The sequence below is a fragment of the Dromaius novaehollandiae genome, unplaced genomic scaffold, assembly GCF_036370855.1.
Source record: "Dromaius novaehollandiae isolate bDroNov1 unplaced genomic scaffold, bDroNov1.hap1 HAP1_SCAFFOLD_95, whole genome shotgun sequence".
Taxonomy (NCBI): Eukaryota; Metazoa; Chordata; class Aves; order Casuariiformes; family Dromaiidae; genus Dromaius; species Dromaius novaehollandiae.
Genome location: NW_026991355.1, coordinates 22182 through 44402, shown reverse-complemented (window position 1 = coordinate 44402; position 22221 = coordinate 22182). Strand labels below are relative to the sequence as shown.

At 53.0% G+C, this 22221-nt stretch overlaps 1 protein-coding gene across 1 annotated transcript; it reads right to left on the bottom strand.

Annotated features, from left to right (window-relative positions):
• Positions 1–7124: 7124 nt before the first annotated feature.
• On the bottom strand, positions 7125–8093 carry LOC135326014 (olfactory receptor 12D1-like). The gene has a single exon (XM_064503914.1). The coding sequence runs from the start codon at positions 8091–8093 to the stop codon at positions 7125–7127; it is 969 nt and encodes a 322-aa protein (XP_064359984.1).
• Between the last annotated feature and the right edge of the window lie 14128 nt (positions 8094–22221).

The following is a 22221-nucleotide window of genomic DNA, read 5'->3' as shown; positions in this document are numbered from 1 at the left end:
CCTGGTGTGTGCAGATACACTGCGTGTCAATCCCTGCATACGTGGCTCTGGGAGGGGATGTTTGCCATTTCAGTATTTCCCCCAGAGCTCACCCTCTAATATGTTGTCACAGCCCTGGGCCCACCAAAAAACTGTCACAGGTAGCTCAACTTCTGCCAGTGGGGACCTGGCAATTTCTATGCCTATTCCAAGGTATCTGGAAGTTTCCCTGAGGGAAGAACACAATCTCATTTGCTTAGTCGAAGTCACATTAGGGGTCAGTCTCTTGCTGCCAGTGATCAGCCCTCAAGACTGGAAGTCTTCTCTGTCCTTGATCCAAAAGAATCAAAATCCAAAGAGGCAATTTCAGAGGGTACAATGATAACAGGGGCGTCTCACAGAGACCCTCTGGGACCACAGGACCTGGGCTGGCCCTGTAGAACCAAAGCCGCCGTCGCCTCGCATTTTCTCCAGATGATAGGGCAGATAGTCCAGAGCCCCCTAATTAACACTGTTCCGGCAGTGAGAGGAGGCTTTGCTTCCCAGGGTCCTGGCGCCCAAGCAGGCTTTATTTCAAAGCCTTGGCATCCTCCCTTTCAGAATGTGAAGTGCAGGAATGCAAACTGCTTGTAACTCCCTTATCTTTCCAGCCTCCACCAGCTCCGGGCTCCTTTCTCACTGAACTAGGAGTGCAGCCTAAGGCTCCAGCAATTTCAGCTACACATGCTAAGCAAGTTTTATAGAAGTTGTGCTAAGCAGCTACCTCTAGACAGCTGCAGTTCAGTAATTTACAGTCCACGTCCCAAAGTCTCTGTGAGTCGTCGCCACTGCCTAGTCCATATCATGACTTGAGTGGCCATTAGCAGTATTTGCACAAGGGTTTTACAGTCTTGCAGTGCACCTTACGCTGATCAGGCTGCGCACTCCCCTTTCCAGCCGGACCAAGCTGGGACTTAAAACCCACTCAAACCCTGGGGATGGGACTCGCACCCATCCCCTGGTACGCCTTACAGTGGCCAGCCTGCCTACCCCTTACAGTGCACTGTTACCAGACCAGAATTTAGAATTTAGGCAGGAATTTAAGACTCACCTTCTCAGTGCCTCTCGGTGCCAAAGATCCCAGGCGAACTGACCCGATGGCGCCAGATGATCGTTTGGCGATGAGAGGCCCCGACAGTGGTTGCCTAAGGTCCCATCAATCTTACTCCGGTTTTCCAAAATTTCGGCTAAGGGTGTCCTCTTTTCTATGCCGAAATTATTTCCCGTATTGAGTTTCTGAAAAGTGCATCTCAAGCAAGTCAGGCAGCGCACTTCCTTACCAGTAACACCAGCCCCTGTGGCTGGTGGGATCACACACACACTTTCTCTCACTCTCTGGGAACCGCACTCACACCACCTGAGTCTTTAACTGCTAGGACTGCTGTCCCTTCGCAGCAGGCGGCTTCATCAGCCAACGGGTGCCCCGGTCGGTTCCCAGGCTATACGCACTCTCACACACAGCACTGTTCACACTCACACCAGTCACAGTGACTCTAGACATGGCCCTGGGTCAAATGGATTGTCTGGGTTGTTTCCTGGGGAGTCCCGTCCACCCACCGCCCCCACCACCGTGTCGCTTGATGGAGGTGCTGTGGGGGCTGCGGGTGCCTCCGGTCCCTGTGTTTTCTTCTTGCTATGCTCTTTCAGGGTCTCAAGCATGGTACGCCACGGAGCTAAAAGTCCTGCTGCCGTCTTATCGGTTCTTGTTGCTGCATCCCACAGCTTAACTACGATTGAGTCCCACGTACCGAGGCTATAAATCATACTGGAATTCACCTCAGGACAGTTCGAGCGTGCCCACACTAATAGCATTTTGAGATCTTGAGGGGGCATCTCTCTGCCGTGCTGTTTCAAAGTCTTTTGCATTACGTTTAGCACGGACCTATCTTGCGGGTAGATTCCATTTCCCGTGGCTCCCACGTGTTCCTGGCCGTTTACCTCCATCCAGCGGTAGGTAACCTGTTGCACGCAATGCCGCTTCCTTTCAGCGGCTCCCCTTCTGCTTCCTTTCAGCAGCTTTGTTCAGCCGGGTTCCGCCACCGGTTCAGCTAACCGCTGCCTCTACAGCCCTGGACAAAGTCAGTCTTCGGTCCCTTTTTGGGAGCCATTTGTGGCGCTCTGATTCACGAACTCCGATGTGCTGGATCAGAATCAACTTTATTCAAGCAAGCAAGCCCTTTATATAAGCTCTAGCCCGGACAGATACTTTCCCACAGTGATTTAAGGTACTTTCTATTGTCCTTGCAAGCACCACATTATACCTGCCCGAAGGTCATGTTCCCATCATCACTCCCTCATTCTGTGCGGTTACTCCCTATGTTCCTATACTGCTATCTGTTCAGCCCATGGCCTTTGGCTCCTTAACTCTGTCTTCCCTGATCCCTCGCTGTCTGCCCCTACACGTAGCGACTAGAGGAGGGGAAGGAGCTAATGCGGAAGGGTAGGGCTTCAGCTTAGTGGTGAGGCTTCAGGTCTGGCCCTGCCAGAGCAGCTCTCGCAGGCCCTGTGCCAGTGGCATCCCCAGTACCTGAAGCCTCCTGACCTCCCCAACACAGCTGCTGTCTCTTGGCCAAGAGCTCTGGGCCCTTCATGTACTTCCACACCGGCCTCCAGCTTTGGGCTGCTCACCTAAGCGCACACACAGCACCTCCTCATCAGCACCCAAGCGCTCTCCCCCAAAACCTGCCACTGCCTCACCAATCCCCCAACCTCTCTGCCCTCCTGCCATGACCCCGCCCTTCCCGGCACCACCTCACAATGCCAGCCTGCTGCTCCCCACCAATCGCCTTCCTGCACCACAAGGGACCTCACAACCAACAGCCCAGCCCTCACCCCTGCACTTGCAGCTCCCCCTCGCCTGCCTCTGCCCTCTGCTCTCAGCTCCATGCGCTTGCACTCCAAGACCAAACACCAGCCCTGCCAGGCCTCTGCCTCTGCCTGCCAGGCCCCAAATGCCTTGGCACTAGGCTTACAAGATGCCTGCAGGGTTAGGGTCTTTGCGGGAGCAGCATAGGGCTTAGGCTTCAGGCATCAGTGGGGAGGTTGTGCTTTGCAGTTGCTGGGCTTTGGGAAAGCTTTTGGGTGATGGCTGAGTGCTGGCCTTCGTGTTTCTGCTGAGGGTTTTGGGAATGGGACAATCTTGTGGGACGAGGTGTGTGTTTGTGTGTGGGTGAGACCTAGAGCGTGCTCTAGCACTTGAAGGCAAGCGATGAGGGCTAGGCCTTAGCTTCAGACACAGGGCAAGAGTGAGGGTAGGGGGTAAGGATTCAGGCTGCAGTGTAGCAGTGTGGGTTTGGCCTCTAGTGAGTAGAGGAGGGGAAGGAGGGAAGGGGGAAGGGTAGGGCTTCAGCTTAGTGGTGAGGCCCTGCCCTTCTGCCTTGCCTCCTTGCCCTTCTCGATTGGCCAAGGCCAAACGCAAAAGTCTACACTGAAGCCACAGTCTCTGCCCCCTTTCCCAAATTCAGCCCCTTTGCCTGAAGCTAATCCCAAGCCCTTATTGCATTCCTTCAAGTCCTGGACCGGGCTGGAGCCCTCACCCCCACTCCAACCCACAGCCCTCTGCCAAAGCTCTAGCCCCTACCGCAAACCCTGAGCACCAAGGCCAAGCCCTACACTGAGCCAGCAGCCAAAAGCTTTGCCTGACCCCACTCAGCACAAAGCCCAAAGCCTGCACGCATGCCTGAAGCCTAAGGCCAAACTTGCTCTGGCGCAGCCCCCAAGCTCCCAGCCTTCTTGTAAGCCCAGCTGGAAGGGGTTGGGGGCCTGGGAGGCAGAAGAAGAGCAGGGCAGGTGGGGTGTTGGAGTGCAGGGGCGTGGAGCTGAGGGGAGAGGGCAGAGGCAGGCAAGAGGCAGGTGGCGGTGAAGGTGTGAGGGCTGCGCTGTAGATCGTGAGGTCACTTGTGCTGCAGCAATGTGATTGGTGAGGGGCATGAGGCGGGCATTGTGAGGTTCTCATGGGAATATCCAGGGCATGGCAGGAGGGCCAGAGGTGGCTGGGGTGGCAGACGTGGGCTGGGGGAACATTCCTTCTTTTTTTACCAGGAGGTCTCTTCTGTTTCAGCCCTTGACTGCCCAAGGCAAGAATGCAACCTGTGAGGACATGAAGGCTCCGTTTTCTCAGGCATACCTGGCCTACCTGATAGCTTCTACTCAATGTAAAGCCATTTCCTCAGTGCGGTGCCTGTGCACTTGGCTCTTCTTCCAAAATTGGAGTCATGAAAGTGGTCATGGAATGGTATCCCAAAAGGGCTCGTTGCTTTGCTTTCATTCTCCATGGGCTCAGGTTGATGTGTTCAGTGTCCCATTGTAAGCTGTTAGGGAACCAGGTTTAGATTCAGGGTTCACTTTTGGGGCCCTGTGTCAGTGGAGATGGTTAAGGATCCCAGAGTAACCTTCCTGAGGCTGTGACACGTTTGTTTGGGCAGGTGATGGCTGACCATCTTCCTGGAGAGGCAATAAGCTGCCAGCGGAGCTCAGAGCATTTTTGGGAACATCATACAGTGGGGGTGGGCAGTGAGTGGAGCCGTACAACACAGGAGACCATCCAAGGTGGAGTCACCGAGCGGTAAAGAGCAAAATCAGGAAATGCATAGGTAAAGGAGGGCTCCGCAATCCCAGGAGAGGCCGTGGAGACCCAGCAGGCTCAGGGAAGAGAGACTGGAGAGCCATCCTTGTACTCTCTTTGAAATGCCATAGGCTGGCTCCAGTGCAGCCCCATAACATATCTTGTGCCCTCGGAAATGCTGCCTGGGCCCTCTGAGCACCCTCCATAGCCACATAAAATGGGAAGCAGGGACTGCCAGTGGCATGAGTACCATCCTCTTGGGTCTGCTTTCTGCTCTCACGAGAATGGGCACAGTGGAGTCGCCTCACGGCCCTGTGGCACCACCATTGGCTCTCTGCTGAGCAGCAGTGCCTGCACGGAGCCCTCCAGGGAGTACAGGGGAGGGGGACCTGGAGCAGCTGGCCAGGCCAGCGTGGACACCCTCATCTGGGGAAGGGCTTTCTGGGGAGCAGGGACGTGCCTGGAGGGGAGCAAGGGGGTGGTTCCCAGGAAAGGTGAGAAGTGTCATGGCTTCTTTATAAAAACTGCTAAGGCTATGCATATGATCAACAGTTGTCATCTGTGGACATTGTGTGGTTCAAATCTCAATACGATACAACCTGGCAACTCTGAGAAATATCGGAGTCTTTGGAACAACCCTTGGGTTGGACTATCAAGACCAGAGTTGCAGGAGAAACTTCAGTCCTGGACATTGTTCACATATTCAGAGGATAAATTGTCAGAGGGCCAGCTTACCCAAATAAATGGACAACTACTTGACTGGGCAATCTTTCTCATGATCATGTCATCACCACCAGCTAACTCTAGGTTGGCTGGATCACTTTAACCTGGAAAAGGGACCTAGCTAGGTGTTTACATAAGGTGCCTATCTAGGTGTTTAATAAATAGCCACATGCCACATCAACTAACAAAGAGCTACTATGAAGTTTGTGGCTAGGTATAGGTAGAGGTATATATAGGTAGAGGTGTATATAGTAGTGTAAACAAGGAAGGAGGCAGCAGCAAGGCACAAAAATATAAATCACACCACCCTCCTATAGAAGGTAGTCTTAGAACCACAGTGGAGATCTTAACATAGAGCATTATTATGCATATAAAAGAGTCCATGTCTAAAAACAAACCCAAGAAGCCTGTTTTCACAGAAGGATGAACTGGAGCAAGACAGTAAGGGGATTTCACAGGTGATCTGGCTCAAGTCATTGCCTCTGCTGAAGGACACAGCACGCATGCAGAAAGGTGGGTTGCAAGGGAGCACTCACATTGTCTTTGGCCAGTTAGAAACAAATATTAACTCTTAAAGACCTAAAAACACTTACAAGATCTCAGACTCAAAGAGTGGTCCTACTTTGAACAGGAGATCAGGACCCTTGGGACACTGTCTCTGACAGTATCCAGTCTGGAGCATTGTTTAGGAGAGGAAGAATCTCTTTTGACACCTTCAAGCACATGGCATGAAAATTTTGCATTGAGGGATTACTTGAGGCCCTAATAGAAATATTTACCATCATCGTCATCATCATCATTCTATAACACTGTTAAAAATGATAAAAACAACAATACTAGAGGCAGCCTTTTTAAGGCTTATAGTAGGAGTCTCAACATGGAATGTGTTGAGCAAGTAGGTATTGTGTGAACCATACCTGGCATGTTGGTGAAGTTTATGAATATGTGGAAAAAACCTGTAGGACAGATAAGAATCAAAAGATCTCTCCAGCTGTTAGTCTTAGTCCCCGTCACCCAAGCTCACCTTACCTTTAAGCCCTAAGGATCGGTTCTGGAAGCTTTCTTCAACTGGAATCCACCATTCCCACTCATTTTGAGATTAAGGGTGAGATTCAATCTGAGATTAGGACACCTACATTTGGGGTTCCAAATGTACCTTCCTCCCTGTGAGACAAGTGCCTGAACAGCAGTTTTAACCGCTGTGAATCTAGGCAATGGGGGTGGGATTCAGTTGCCCAAACATAGGTGTCTAGCACCATCTCAGATGCCCTAAGATAGCTGACAGCCATACAGGGCTGGTAGATCTGGCGCAGGACCTGTGCCTTTCTGGAGCAGCAGAGAGACACCAGCTGAGGTACACAGAGTATTTCAAGTGGCATGACATACATGTCTGCACATGGCCAACTGGACCCCACAAAAACAACGGAATCCTCCTTGTCTATTGGCTTTAGGCTAAGATGAATCATGTCCTGACTTCTCTTGACAGCTCTGACTTGGGGTGGGGTTCAGCTGCTGAAAGAAAGAAAGAAAGAGAAAAAGAATCAAGTGACGTTTGAGGGCAAATCACTCTAAAAAAGGTGTTTTTATTGAAGTATCACTCTCTGGAGCTGCTTCTCTTCTCCACTTGGAGGAATGGGAGTGGCTGTTCCACCAACATGCACTCTTTATGCACTGATATTGCCCAAGAGAGGAGACATAGGGCCATATGCAGTAAGTAGGATTTTTCTGAAGGGACCCAGGCTGTTGGCAGTGAAAAGCAGATTTCTGCACAAGACATTCTTGAGCCAAAAGCTCCTCTGATTGCATTGTCCATTGCCTACTACCCCACACAAGCTGCAAGGCAGAACATTTTCTGCACTAGTAACTGTCTGGAGAAAAGTCTTCTCTTTAGGGCATGTTTCACCTCCGCATTCCTCAGGGTGTAGATCAAAGGATTGAGGACGGGGGTGACAACATTATACATAAGGGTGGCTATCATGTCCCGCCTGGGTGAACTCCCTGAGGAAGGTGGCACATAGTTAAAAATAACAGGGACATAGAGTAAGGCCACTACTGTGAGATGGGAGATGCAAGTGGAGAAGGATTTCCTCCTCCCCTCCCTTGACTGGACTTTCAGTCGGAGGAAGGAAAAGATGTACAGGTAAGAAAAGAGTGTGAAGACAAAGGGGCCTATTGCCATACTCCCTGTGATGATGCTGAGCAGGTGCAGGTTGAGCTGGTTGCTATTGCAGGCTAGTCTCACCAGGGGCTTGATGTCACAGAAGAAGTGGTGGATGTGGCTGGGGCCACAGAAATGGAGCCGGGAGGTCATGACTGTGTGCATCAGAGCATGAAGGAAGCCTGTAACCCAAGCGGCTGCAGCCAGCAGCAGGCAGGCCCGTGGGCTCATGATCAGGCTGTAGCGCAGCGGGTGGCAGATGGCCACAAAGCGGTCATAGGCCATGACAGCCAGCAGCAAAGCTTCGCTGCTGCCCAGGAAGTGGAAGAAGTGGAGCTGGCTTAGGCAGCCAGTGTAAGAAATACCCTGGTGCCCCCAGAGGAACCCAGCCAGCATCTTGGGGATGGTAACGGTGGAGTAGAAAATATCCAGGCAGGAGAGGTTGCAGAGGAAATAGTACATGGGGATGCGTAGCCGAGGTTCACATATCACCACAGTCACAATTGCCACATTCCCCAGCAGGCTGGACAGGTAGAGCAGGGAGAAGAGCATGAACAGGAACTGCTGCAGCCCTTGAGGGCTGGACAGGCCAAGCAGGATGAACTTGCTCACCTCTGTCTGGTTATCCATCCCTGCAGGGAAAGAGAGAAGAACTCAGCAGTAGCTTGCTGTCTTTCTGTCCTGAGCTGTTATTTCCATTCCCCAGAGTCCTCTTCCATAAGGTGCAGCAGCAGCTGATGCTGCCTCATGAATGGAAGAGATCAGACACTGAGTCCGGAAAGGGACACAAAAGAATTCCTTGACTTTCCACCCCAGCTGTTGCAACAAATACTAGAAACTGTTGTAACCTAGATGGCCATTACTGATGCCGGAGCTGCCACCTGTGTACCAGCTCACTGAAAGGAATGGTGTGTTTGAGGACAGCGAGCAAAGAAAATGGAAGGGAGGAAGGAAGGGAGGGAGGTAGAAAGGGAGGAAGGAAGGGAGGGAGGGAGAGAAGGAGGGAGGGAAGGGAAGTTGGCTACCTAGTTTTTAAGTGAAGATCATTCTGAAATCCTGTTTGTCTTTTTTTTTTTAATTCAAAAAAGGGTATTCTAATAAGTTTTCTTCATTCCAAATCCTAGCTGAATATACGGTATCTTTCCAAAGCTGAAGTATTAGAGTAGTATAGTTGGTCACATACAGTACACCACTTTCAAAGAGGATGAATTCGGACTGTTCGGTGATGTCAGGAAACCTTTATATAGTCCTCCCTGTCACGGAAACAATCACATTTCTTTCCAACAAAGGAAAATTTCCATTTCCCTGATAACTCCTCTTGGGATCAAGCCTCTGAACCTTATGGGACTTCAGTGCAGAAAACATCAAGGCATAGCGTTTCAGGCACACAGAAAACTAATGATGTTGTGGGGAGTTGAACTGATTACTGGTTATTTGTACAGCCAGCTCTCACAAGCAGGAGGAAGCTGTAGAATCAAAAGCCATTTCTGGAAATATGCAAGGTTATAGCACATCATTCTCAGGAAGACTAACAGTTTTAATGGGGAATTTGCCAAGGAGTTTGACACATGTTTTTGTAATTCCCAAGGATAATACATGGAATAAGTATCATGGCTTCCTTTGACCTGCTACAACTGCACAGCTGGACTCTGCCTCTGGCTTAACATCTTTTGCTCCCTTTATAGTCCATGAGGAGCTTAAAATGCTTCTTCTTTTCTTTTCACTTCTAAAGATGGAGGTAACAAACTGTGGTGATTTTTTTTAAGGCCTCATATACCTGTCTCACTGTCCCCTCTGCAAGCTGTGTTTGCCATGAGCAATGGCATCTGAAACCTCCATAGAAGTGCCCAGGTGCCTGATTGAGAGCACACAGAGGCAGGGGCTGGTGGGGCAGCAGAAGACCCTGCAGGTGCTGTCATAGTTTGCGCAGCCCGTTGTGGTGGTGGTGGCCATCACAGGGCTGTACTGCGCTGGCAAGTCCCACCTCATGAACAGGCTGGGTTGTGAGAGGATGGATGAGAGAGGTGGGGAGCCACACAGGTCCCGGCCCTGGGCAGCAAAGATGCCTCCATTTTCCTGCTCTGTAGCTGGCACTGCTGAGCCCCTTGCATCCCCTCCACAGGTTTCTCCCTGGCCTTCCCCATGCAGGCCCATACCAAAGGTATCTGGCTGTGGTGTGTGCCTCAGCCCTGTCAGCCTGGACACACGCTGGTGCTCCTGGGCACTGAAGGGCGGGGTGATGCGGAGAAGGTGTGGGAGAAGCAGAGGCTTCCTTTTGTGCCTACAGAGAACTTTGTGGAAGCTCTCAAGGGCCCAGGCATGTGGCAGGACTCAAGGTGTTCTCATTGCCTGCACTGGTGTGCCAGGAAGAGACAGAGGCTGTGGGGAAGGAGGCCAGTGCAGAGCTGACTGGATAAAGTCTTCTGGCTGAGGAAGTCCTGTCTGGCATCCTTCACCTCTGCCTTTGCCTGTCAGAGCCCTCATTCTGCCTGGGATGCTGGCTGTCTGCAGGGGACTGGAGCCAGTCTGTGGCTGGGCCCATGACGGTTTGTGGGACACCGCCTCTTCACAGCCACTCTCCCTCTCTTTCTGGATCTTTGATTACTCAGCAGCCATCAGGCTGGTGGGCCTTTTGAGATCCGGTGGCTGGCAGGGAGCTCCAGGCTTTTGAACTGGAGCTGTCTCTGTGGTGCTGACAGCCAGAGGAGCTAGGAGAAGGCTCGTGAGGTTGACAAGCTGCCAAATTCCTCAGCACTTGCTGGTAAACTTCAGCAGACCAGGAATGGGGAGCTCAGGGAGTCCTTTAATAATCAGAAGCCTGTGGGACTCGGAGAGTTAGGAGTTGAAGACAAGGCAGCTACAGGAAGACATGGTGATGTCACGTGTGGGGGTCTTTCCAAAAAGCTGACCCTGCCATGGCCCATGGTTAGGCATTTAGGGCCTGGGGATTTGGGGCTTTGCTCACTCTTAGGGGGCCTTGCACAGAGTTTCTTGGTATGAGCCAAGGCTGTTTGTTCCAGGGAAACACCAAGAATGACGCATGGATCTTTGTGCTAGCTGTACTGCTGTCCTGCACTCTGGTCTATAACAGCAAGGGCACCATCAACCAGCAAGACATGGACCAGCTGCAGTGTCCTCAGTGGGGCAGCAGCACCATGGATGCCCCATCTCCCTCAGCAGTAGCTAAGGGGTTCACACATCTCAGCTCCTCAAACGGCTGCTTTATATGGGGAGATCAGAGCCTGCTGGTGATGCCCAGTGACCAGGCTCTGGGTCCTCAGGGATCCTGTGCTCCAGATCTCAGGGCTGAGGGTTTGAGCCCTACTCCTGCTGGTGACTCCAGGCTGCTCTCTGTCCCTGCAGAATCTCCCCTTTTCCCCATCAAATGCTGATGGCTGGGGAGGGTGGGGTTAGAGTTAGGGTTAGCCCCTCCCTGCATGAGGATCCAGCGTCTCTGTTTCCTTAGCCAGCTCCCCAGCTATGTGACAAAGCTGACGGAGGATGTAAAGGTGAAAGCAACACCTCGGGAGAGTGGAGATGAACTGGAGGATTCAGATAAAGTTTCCTAGTTCTTCCTGACCTTTGTCTGGGCCGTGCGGGACTTCACATTGCAACTGAAGGTGGATGGGGAGGAAATCTCTGAGGACGAGTACCTGGAGAATGTGCTGAAGTTAAAGCCTGGTAGGGGAATGGTGCTGTTCCCAGTGCTTTACTTCAGGAAGGGCAGGATGTGTCCAGCTCTGGACAGCTGCATTTCAGCGTAAGGCAACAAAAGCCCAAGCCCTGTGAGCTTGCTACCTGGCCTACCTCCGCAGGTAGCAGCCGGGAAACCCATCTCTATAACCATTCCCGGGAATGCCTCCACCAGATCCCCCCAGACCGGAAGTGCTTTGGTTTTGACCAGCCGACCAGCAAGAGGGACCTGCCACCCTTGCAAGAGCTTCATAACAGTGAGATTGAGCCTGAATTCCAGGAGCAGCTGGTGACATTCTGCAGCCACATCTGGGAGAAGTCTGCACCCAAGACCATCCATGGTGGCAGCACAGTAGTAATGGGGAACTGTGAATGCCAGGGTCCAGAAGGTCAGGGCTGGCTAGTGGCTCTTGGGACTGTGTCTGGGGAAGGCTCAAATGCACAGCCAAATGATGCAGGTGGGAAATGGAAGAGCTTTTCCACTGGCTGCTGTACTTGCCTCTTGATTGAGAGCCACATCTCTCCCGTTTCCCCTCCCTGTACCCATTCTTGCTGCTCTGCCCCTTTGCTGCTGTTGCAGACTGAGCATTGTGGCTTCACCACTCCCAGCTGCTCAGAGCTGAGGATGGCCCTCAGGGCACCTTCACTCCTCAGGAAAGGCACTCCCTGAGGGTTGTCACAGGGACCAGCATGTGGTTGAGTCCCACCTCTCAGAGACGAGAGAGTGACAGAGAGCTCCTCATCTACCAGTGGCAAACTTCTAGAAAGGTCTCATCCCCATGGGAGTGTGCTACCATGCCCTGGGACCTCTTCCCCATCCTAGAGGATCTGGGTCAGGAGGGATATCTGGAGGTCTATATCCACACCCTCTGCTCTGAGCATGGCTAACTTCCCAGTTAGATTGTGTTGGTCAGTACTTTGTCCAGACAAGTTCTGAAAATCTCTGGGCCCCTGCACCACTACTGCTCCACTCTGATGCTGACAGTTTTTTCCCTAATACCCAGCTGAAATGTCCCTTGCTGCTGCTTGTGCCCTTGTGCCTATTGCACCTTCTCCTCCTGTTCCCCCGGCCTGCTCTGAGCACCTGCTTTGGACTGAGCAGAGACAGGCACTGCTTATTCCGACCTGGGGTCAGAGGAGGGCACATGGAGACTCACCTTTACCCAGCCCAGAGGGACTGTGGCAGTGCCCGTGGGCTGACAACAGAGCAGAGCAGGACTGAGGGGAAGTGAGGAGGTCTCCAACAGCTCCTCCCACAAACCCCAGGTAGGGAATCACTCACTGGAAAGCAGTCCTGAAAGAAGACTATGAAGTAGAAGGGAATGCTCTGGTGAGCTGCCGCTCTTGCACACCTGGACTCTGCATTTCATCTATGGGCACTCTAAAGAGCGGTGCCTGTGGTTTCAGCTCCAGGCACATCCTAGACTCCCCGTGACCAACAGCGAGTCCCTGCCACAACTGTTGGGGGCTGCTCTGGCTTCAGAGGGGCTGCTGGGGGAGCACTGGGGCTGGCGCTGCTCACCCTGCACCTCCCATCCCAGGGTGCCTCTTGGTCTCCTGGCAGCTGTTGCAATGATCAGGAGGGAGAGCCTGTTCCATACCAGTGCAATGCACCAGGGTAGTGTTTCTTATGATCCCAGCAAGAAAGGCACTCAGACTCTATAAGGTATTGCTTAAAATACCATTTATTGGAGATAACACAAGAAGGAAAAAAGAGGAAAGACAATATTACATTCCCTTAGATGCTGAGAACCCCAAGCTGTGCAGCACTGGACAGACCTCCAATCAGGGCATGGCATGGCACAGCACACGGTGCAGATCCCATCCATGGAGAGGTTCACCAGCACCTTGCTCTTTAGGGCTCTTACAGGATTTCCTCAGAAGAAAACAATCCTATTCATCATTTATAGTGTCAAAAGGAGCTTTGCATGAGAACTTGCTCCTTCTCTTGAGATAAAGACAAGGGCACACAGGTGGTGGAATTGCCAATAGCAAATGGGAGCTGTCTACAGGCAGGTGTTGGTGTTATAATACGCCTGGAAAGTTTGTCCTGCAGCCAAGGGACACGTGCAGCACAGCACAGGCTTGAAGGCCAAGCTGTACGTGCAGCAAGGTGCAGCACAGCGTGGCACATGCCTATGCCTGCTCAGGTTACCCGTTATGTGGATCACCAACTCCTCGATGTACAATAGTCTTCCAGTTAGGATCACTAGCGAGCCCTGTCTTGCTTGGGTCCAGGGGCAGCTTGGGGGCCTCAGCAGCGTGGGAGGGAGAGGCGGGAGATACCTGAGTGCAATGGAGGTGCTGCTCTGGGGTCTGGGACCTGGCAGAGAGGGCTCTGCCCTGGATACTGCCTGTGGAGCCTCTTCCCAAGAGAGAAATGGTCTCAGCTGTCCCCAGGGCATGGGTGAGTGACAGGAGGGAACCCGAGGAGGCCAGGCCTGGGACAGGGATGGGAAATGGCTCTGCTGGAGGTCTCCCACAGAGGGGATGAGCTGGGCCTACAGTGCCAGGGGCCATCATGATGTGGCACAGCCCCAGGGCATGCTCTGCCGGCTGCCAGAGTGGGGCTGGGCTGTGATACCAGTGCCAGGAGGCCTTCCCCAATGGGCTCCCAAGCTGCCAGCTGGCTCCCAGCCCTTGCCTTAACGCTGCTCACCCGAATGAGCTTCCCAGGGCCTGCAGGGCCTGCAGAGCTGGTTCCTGCTCTGTGCAGCACAGCTGCCTCTTGGCAATGGAGCAGTGAGGAGTGTCCTGGCTCCAGCCTGCACCCAGCCCTGCTGCCCTGCACGTGGTCCCACAGACCTGCCCTGCAGGCACTTCACAGGGCAGGGTACCTTCAGGGGTGGGGAAACATCCCCCTGGCACAGTCCCAATGATGTGCCCCATCCCCCCGCAGCCCTCCTGCTTTGGCAGCCTCCCACCAGTGCCCAGTCCCTGCCTAGCCCTGGCTGTGCCCCACACAGGGGTCAGCACACCGCTGTCCTCCAAGGGTCTTTGGGGGTCTGGGCCAGCAGAGAGGCTGCTCAGGGCTGGCTCTTCCCCCTCGATACAGATGCTGACATCAGGCCTGGAATGAACAATCAGAGCTGGTATTTACCACTGCAAGGGGACAGGTCTTTACCTTTTCCAGCTACGCATCAAATGTTCTCTCCTTTCGAGAGGCTCCATCCACTGCACGCCCCCAGCACGTGGTGTCCCTGGAGATCCCATGTGCTCTCCGAGCTGCCTCCAGATTCCCTGCCAGAAGGATGGTGTCTGCCACTGGTCCTGTCTCATGTATGACAGCCCCGGGCAGGTGAGTGGGAGCCCATTCACCATGTCCACTGCCACCACAGTGAGCCATGAATCTAGCCCTCCGTGCCTAGCAGTCTTTACTGGTAAGACTGGTCCCCAGGAATCCCAGGACCTAGAGTCCGGGGCGGGGCGGGCGAATCTGGAGAAAGGAAGACTTTCTCTTGGTAGAGGAGGATTGGGTTAGGGATCACTTCAGCAAACAACTTACACAAGTCCATGAGCCCTGATGGGATGCATCCACAAGTCCTGAGGGAGCTGGCAGACATCATTGCTGGGCCACTCTCAATTATCTTTGACAGATCATGGCAACCAGGAGAGGTGCTTGAGGACGGGAAGAAAGCAGATGTCACTCCAGTGTTCAAAAAGGGCAAGAGAGAGGACCTAGGGAACTGCAGGCCAGTCAGCATCACCTCAATCCCTGGGAAGGTGATGGAGCAGCTCATCCTGGGAGCCATTTCCAAGTATATGAAGGATAAGAAGGTGATCAGGAGTAGTCAGCCTGCACTCACCAAGGGGAAATTATGCTTAACCAACCTGATAGCCCTCTGTGATGGAAAGACTGGCTGGGTGGAGGAGGGGAGAGCAGTGGATGTTGTGTATGTCCAGTTTGTTCAAATCTTCCCTAATCTGAGCCTCCTCCACCAAGGGTAAATCTTCACCTCTCATATTCCCATGGGTCTCAGGGGCCTGAGATTCCTGAAGCCATGTCTCATCAGGAAAGACTGAGACAAAGCAGGCACTATAAACCTTTGCCTTTTCCATGTCCTTTGTTACCATGTCCCCTGCCCTATTCCGCGCTGGAACCACATATTCCCTAGTCTTCTTTTTGCTGATGATATACCTGCAAAAGCCCTTCTTGTTGCCTTTCATGTCCCCCACCAGAGTCAGCTCCAGGTGGGTTTTGGCTTCCTGCATGCTTGGACAGCAGCTCTATATTCCTGCCTGGTCACCTGTCCCTGTTTCTGCCTCTTGTATGCTTCCTTTTCATGCTTGAGTTCAGTCAGGAGTTCCATGTTCATCCATGCAGGCCTCCTGACACCTTTGCTTTGTTTCTTGATTATCAGGCTGGACCATTCTTGAGCTTGGAGGAGGTGATCCTTGAAAATCAGCCAGCTCTCTTGGACCTCCCCCCTTCTCTCCAGGACTGTATCTCACGGGATTCTTCCAAGCAGGGCCCTGAAGAGGCTGAAGTCTGCTCTCCTGAAGCCCAGGGTTGTGATCCTGCTTTTTGCCCTCCTCCCTCCTCTCAGGATCCTGAACTCCACCATCTCATGGTCACTGCAGCCAAGGCTGCCCCCAGTCTTGAAAACCCCAACCAGTTCTTCCTTGTCAGTGAGTATCAGGTCCAGCAAAGTGCCTGCCCTCGTTGACTCCGTGATCACCCGTGTCACAGTGTTATCATCACTGCACTCCAGAAACCTCCCGGATTGCTCCTGCCCTGCCTTGTTGTCCTTGTGTCCTTGTGTGCACACACTTGGGGTGGGACCCCTCCTGCCCTCTTTTGTTGATTATGAGGTCTCTTTTATCATCTACTAAAGCACTCAGCAGCACTTTGAAACCTCAAGCCCTACCCCTCCACCCACCATAAACGTCTTCCCTCCTCTGCACTCCTTGGAACAATGTGCACAGCTGGACAAATTGGGGTTTTCTTGGGTGATCATGACAGCCACTTCCCAAACTACTTCCAGCAAATCCCTCCCATGCCCTTGGGCACTGCCAGCCACTCCAGCACAGCACAGCCCCCATCACAGTGTGGCAAAGCCATCCCGACCATGGCCCTTCTCTGAATCATTTTCTCAGGACAGCAAGTACAGAGTCATGGAGCCCAACCTAGACTTCTTGTGCACAGAGGAAATGATGCCCTGGTGTGGCATGCATCTGCATGGAGAATGGCAGAAGGCAACAGTGCATTGCACTGGGTGTATCCAGACAGCATCAAGCTATGACATGGCTCCTAAGACACTTTTCCTTAGGACTGAGCTCTGATGCAGGGGCTCAGATGCCCTATGGAAGCCCGCCTTTGGGGGGAAGATGTTAGTGGGAGACTGGCGTCAGAGGGAGGACCACTAGTCATTCTTCAGCCACATCTGAAAGTCTCTTCTGGTTGTGCCCCACAAGGTCTGCAGAAGAAGCAGGCAGAGGGCACAGACCACACTCTTGTGCACTTTTTATGTCTCAGCTCCTTCGCCATGAAGTCTGGCTCTGCAACCCAAGCACACTGGTGTGTTCGCCCACCCTGCCTCTTCACACAAGTTATCTGAAGACTGGTATTTCCCACCCCCAGGCACTCTCCAGCCCACTTCAGGCCCCTCCCCAGCTCTCCCCACCTCCCATTGCCTCTCCCAGCCCATCCCAGCAGAGCAGGACAGTCTGGGAATCACCCCACAGCAGTGTCCACCACAGGGTGCTGCAGGTATCTGCATACTTGACACCAAGCCTGAGCCCCTCGAATGGGCACAGCAGCTCCTGGGGTGGCAGAGAGTGGGTGTCAGCCTCCCCACCAGCCCTAAGACCTCCAATGGCACTAGGAAATGGAAGCCAGTCACTCTCTTGCCCCCCTGCTCTTGTCTCTAGGATGACAACCACCACCTCAGCTGCCTCCTAACCAGCCCCACTCCCCAGACCAGCACAAGTGTCCTGGTGCTGGGGCTCCTCCAGCAACTCCTGCTGCTCTCCAACCTCCCTTCCTAGTGTAAGACGAGCCCAGCCTTCAGGCACTGCACTGGGAAGATCCCTTTTTAGTACAGAGATGCTGTCACAGCAGCCAGCTCCGACCCAGGCACAGAAGGCCTCTGGTCAGGCAGACCAGGTTCATGCCTCTGGAGAAGTGTGATAAATACAAATATCTGTGTACAGAAATGATTTTCACAGATATAATAAACAAGCAAAGAAAAGCATAAGCCAGCCTGAGAGAAACTGGGAATCGTTCATGAAGAGAGAAGGGCAGCCTATGAGTGGTAAAATACTACACATTGAATCAATTTCCTCAGTGCCTCTTTGATCTCTTTGTTCCTCATGCTGTAGATGAGCGGGTTCAGTGTTGGAGGCACCACTGAGTACAGAACAGCCACCACCAGCTCCAGAGCTGGGGAGGACATGGAGGGGGGCTTCAGGTAGGCAAACATTGCAGTGATGACGAACAGGGAGACCACGGCCAGGTGCGGGAGGCACATGGAAAAGGCTTTGTGCCGGCCCTCAGCACGACCCTGAAGATCTGCACGTAGGACAGCACAATGAACACAAAGCACTCACAAGCTACACAAAAACTAACCGCAGTAACCCCAGCTTTCCTGAAGCAGGAGTCAGAGCAGGAGAGCCTGAGGAGCTGGGGGATTTCACAGAAGAACTGCTCCACAGCATTGCCTTGGCAGAGTGGAATTGAAAATGTGTTCGCAGTGTGCAGCACTGCATTGAGAAAACCACTGGCCCAGGCAGCTCCTGCCATTTGGACACAAGCTCTGCTGCCCATGAGTGTCCCGTAGTGCAGGGGTCTGCAGATGGCAATATAGCGGTCATAGGCCATGACAGTGAGGAGATAATATTCTGATGAAATGGAGAAAAGAAACAGAGACCTGGGCAGCACATCCTGAGTAGGAAATGGCCCTTGTGTTCCACAGGGAATTGGCGATGGATTTGGGGACAGTGGTGGAGATGGAGCCAAAGTCCAGGATGGAGAGATTGAGGAGGAAGAAGTACATGGGGGTGTGGAGGCGGTGGTCACTGGCTATGGCAGAGATGATGAGGATGTTGCCCAGGACGGCAGCCAGGTAGATGCCCAGGAAGAGTGAGAAGTGCAAGAGCTGCAGCTCCCGTTTGTCCACAAATGCCAGGAGGAGGAACTCGGTGAGGAAGCTGCTGTTGGACATTTCCTCCCTCGGGGCAGTGGGGACTGCAGCTCAGAAAAGCTCTGATGAGAATGATGATAACTGCAAAAGAGATGTTGGTGCTTGCAGGTGGGGGGATGGTGGGCAGAGGGAATGAAGGGGCTTTTGGAGGCTCCTCACAGACCTCTTGATCTTTCGGAGTAACATTTTAGGAGTCTCATTCCCACATCTAAACCCCCAAACCTGTTTCCATTTCCCCCCGGCCAGTGGTGGAAACTAACATCACAGACTCCGAAAAGCTGCTTCCCTTTCAGGTACCCAGTGACTCACCCTTCCTCTTGAAAAGTCCCCATCTGGAAAGGTCCTCATGGTGAGGCAGAGCTGTGAGCAGCCCCGACCTATGCAGTACCCTCTCTACAGCAGAATGAACCTGCCCTGCTGGCTGTCGCTCCTTCCAGCCAGAGCTTCTCCCTGCTGCACCGTGGGGAGTTCCCCGGGCAGGCCAAGCGCTGACCCCTGCACACAGTACCCTGGGGCACAGGGACACTGCTCTGCCTTGCAGATATGTGTGCACACCCACACTTCATACCCCTGAGGCCATCCCTGGGAGAAGGTGACGGTGAGGCCTTGTCCCTCTGATGGTGTGGCAAATACTCCCTGCCCTGGAGCACATCCTCCTCTTCCACATCAGAGAAACCATGAGAGCTGTCCTGACAGATCCTATAAGCTGTGGGATGTGCCAGGTTTAGGTCTAGGTCTAGGTCTAGGAACCACAGCTGCGTTGCTGGTGGCCAGAGACTTACTGTGTTAAGGGCTGTGAACGTTTCTTCCCCAAAGAGCTCTCAGCCCTCCTCCCACTCCAGGCTGCCATGAACGTCTCTCTGCCATGCCTTGTCGCATCTAGGCACTTTCAGGCAGTGCCCTGAGCCCTGCTGCTCTTTGCAGAGGAGCTGCTTCTGGACTGAGCAGCTCTCTGCAGAGTCTGCCAGGTTGCCACGAGCTCTCTCAGTCCCAGGAGCCTGGCCCAGCTCAGGAGCAGAGGCACAGCCAAAGGCAGGACTTTCTCTGCCCTACAGGCTTCCTCGAGATGTCCCTCTGGGCTCCAGGGCTGACAGCTCCTGAGAGGCAGCAGAGTCCCTCCTGGGGAATGTACTTTGAAGCAGGCTAAAGCAATCACCTATCTTCCCTCTCTAAACTGTAGAGAGAGCAGTGGAGTCCAGCAGTGTGATGTCTCCTATCAGAGCATCGTTGTCTAAGAGAGGTGAAACTGTCCTCCTCTGGAAATCCCTATTCCTCCCCAGTTACTAGGCAGGACATGTGGAAAGTGATAGGGAGGGGGTTGTTTTCCCATGTAGGGCAGTGATTCAGATGAGTCAATGCAGGTGCCTCTTCTTTGCTTAGAGGCTTTGGGGCAATTCCTCTCCCTCCTGTGCATGCCGCAGACCCAGAGGAGGTGGGATTCCTCTTCCCTCAATTCATGTGTGCACAAAATTTGTGTCTGCACGGGAGCTCCTTGAATTCTAATCCATGGAGGTAGAGGGCAGGAGTCAGTTGCTCACACACAAACAGCTGGTGACATCCGAGGTGCCAGAGGTGATCCAAAACATGTTCAAATGTCTTCAAGCTCCTATGGAGCAATTCTCAAAGACCCACATCCTTCCGGAGCATCAGCTATGGCCTGGGGCGGGCTGGAGGGGAACTATCCTTGGCAACCTGAAAGGACACCAGAGGCGTATGTTTAGGGCATCTGAGCCTGCCTTAATCAACCACATCCTGGCAGCCTGCAGACCTGTTCAGCTGACCAGAGGAGCTCGCCATAAGGGGAGTGAGGTTTCTCTCCAGGCTCCGTCAACTGTGTTTATTAGAGCCCAAGTTGCTACAAAGCTAAGACGAGTGCCCATCTCTGCATTGCAGAGTCCTAAGTTGACTCACAGCTCTCATCGGAATGAATAAAAAAGGCCTCTAGTGCTGTGTCAGGGGGCTGGGGTGCCAACACAACCAGTGGAAAATACAGCGCAGGACCTACAGGGAAGCCATGCCCTTCTGGATGGGTGCTGGACAGACTCCCCAGGTCATCTCAGAGGGGTGAGATGCCTGAATGCCAGCAACTGAATGCCAACGTTGTGGTATGGAGGCAAGGCCCATCCCACCTACGTCCAAGGGTGCTGCAGGAATGGGAGACACTCCCCACCAGGGTTTCCACTCGTGCACCCATGTTCTCAAACTGATGGTTCTCCTCTCCCTGAACCTCTGCTCACCCACGTGATGACAGAAACAGGGAACATGCTAACAATGATCACAGCGTAGCTGGATTGCAGGCTGCCCACCTCCAGGGATGTCCTCAGCAGGATCTACTCCTTCCTGGAGATCAGCTTCATTTCTGTCACAGGCCCAGTGGTGCTGCAGAGACAGCTCAGGCAGAAAACTCCTCTCCTGTCATGGTTGCACAACCAAGCCCTGTCTGCCTGGCTTTGGGGACTGCAGGGTTTTCTCTCCTGGTGGGAACCTCATTTCATCGTGGCATGGTGATCTGCCATTAAGTCCAGCATGTCTCTGCTCTGAAAAGGGGCCTTAGCATACATGGGGTCCTTGGCTTTCGGCAACAGGATCACCGTGGCAATTCTGTGCTCGGCCCTAGCGCCACAGCTGAGGTCCTGCAGCCCAAATGTACGCAACCGCACTCTGCCTGGGGCAGAGGCAGGAGGAGCTGCAGCTCTGAGACCAGCTGCCATTAGGAGTCACCTGGATCTGTACTTGCAAACTCAGAAGAAGTGGTTGGAGATGTGATACTCAGCGGCAGCCTTGGCTGCAGTCACCATGAAAATAGTACAGTCTCAGATCCTGAGGGGAATTTAGTGTGGAGAGTAGCAGGGTACAGACCCTGGACATCAGACAGGCAGACTTTGACTTATTCAGGACACAGGAAGGGGGGATCCTGTGGGAAGCAGCTCTGACCAGCAAAGGAGCTCAGGCAAGCTGGCAGAGATGGCTTGGCAACACAGGGACCTCAAGGCTGAGCTCCAATGCAAACGAGCAGCACACAGGAGGTGGAAGCAGGGACAGGTTACAATGGAAGAAATTTAGAGATGCTGTCTGGGCATGGCATTAGGAAAACCAAACCTCCCCTAGAGCTGACAGTTGCAAGGGACATCACAGGCACCAAGATGAGCTGGTGCTGCTTCATTAACAGCAGAAGAATGAACAAGGAAAATGTGGGCCCACTTCTAAATGGGGCAGAGAATTTAGTAAGAGTAGATGCAGACAGGTCTGAGCTACTGAATGTCTTATTTGCCTCACTTTCTGCTAGCAGAGCTTCCCAGGCCTTTGTGCCTAGAGGCAGGACTCAAGGAAGAAAATAACATCCATTAGCGGATGAGGACCAAGTCAGGGGTTTCTTGAGTGAATTCCGTCCTGAATAGCCCGTGGGCCCTGAGGGGCTGCATCCAAGGATGCTGAGAGAACAGGCCAAAGTCACAGTGAGGTCGCTCTGTATCATCTTTGAAAGGTCATGGAGATCCTGAGACTGATGAAAAGCAAATGTGTTATGCATCTTCAGACAGGCCCAAAGGACGAGCCAGGACTTAGCTCCCCTGTTTAACCTCACTTTCATGAGGACATCCTGTGTAGGCAGTGTCAATGTAATCAACATGATCAATACAAGGCATGGTTCCCCATCCTAAAGTACACATCTAAAATGGGCCAGACGAAGGGTGGTCTCACCAGAACTCACCCCTTTAGGCCTCAGATGGCATGGACACCGCTGATTTGCCTCTCTAGAGAGTGGATGAGGCTGGATCCACTTCCACAGTGAGAAGCCTTGCCCTGAAGCCACAGGCCTGGGGATATCTCAGAGGGTTCTTCCTGGCAGTCCGCTGGGTGCCTGCTTTGGTATATTTGGTGCTTTTCCGTGGCTATTGCTCCACACACACACACAGAGGAGTCAT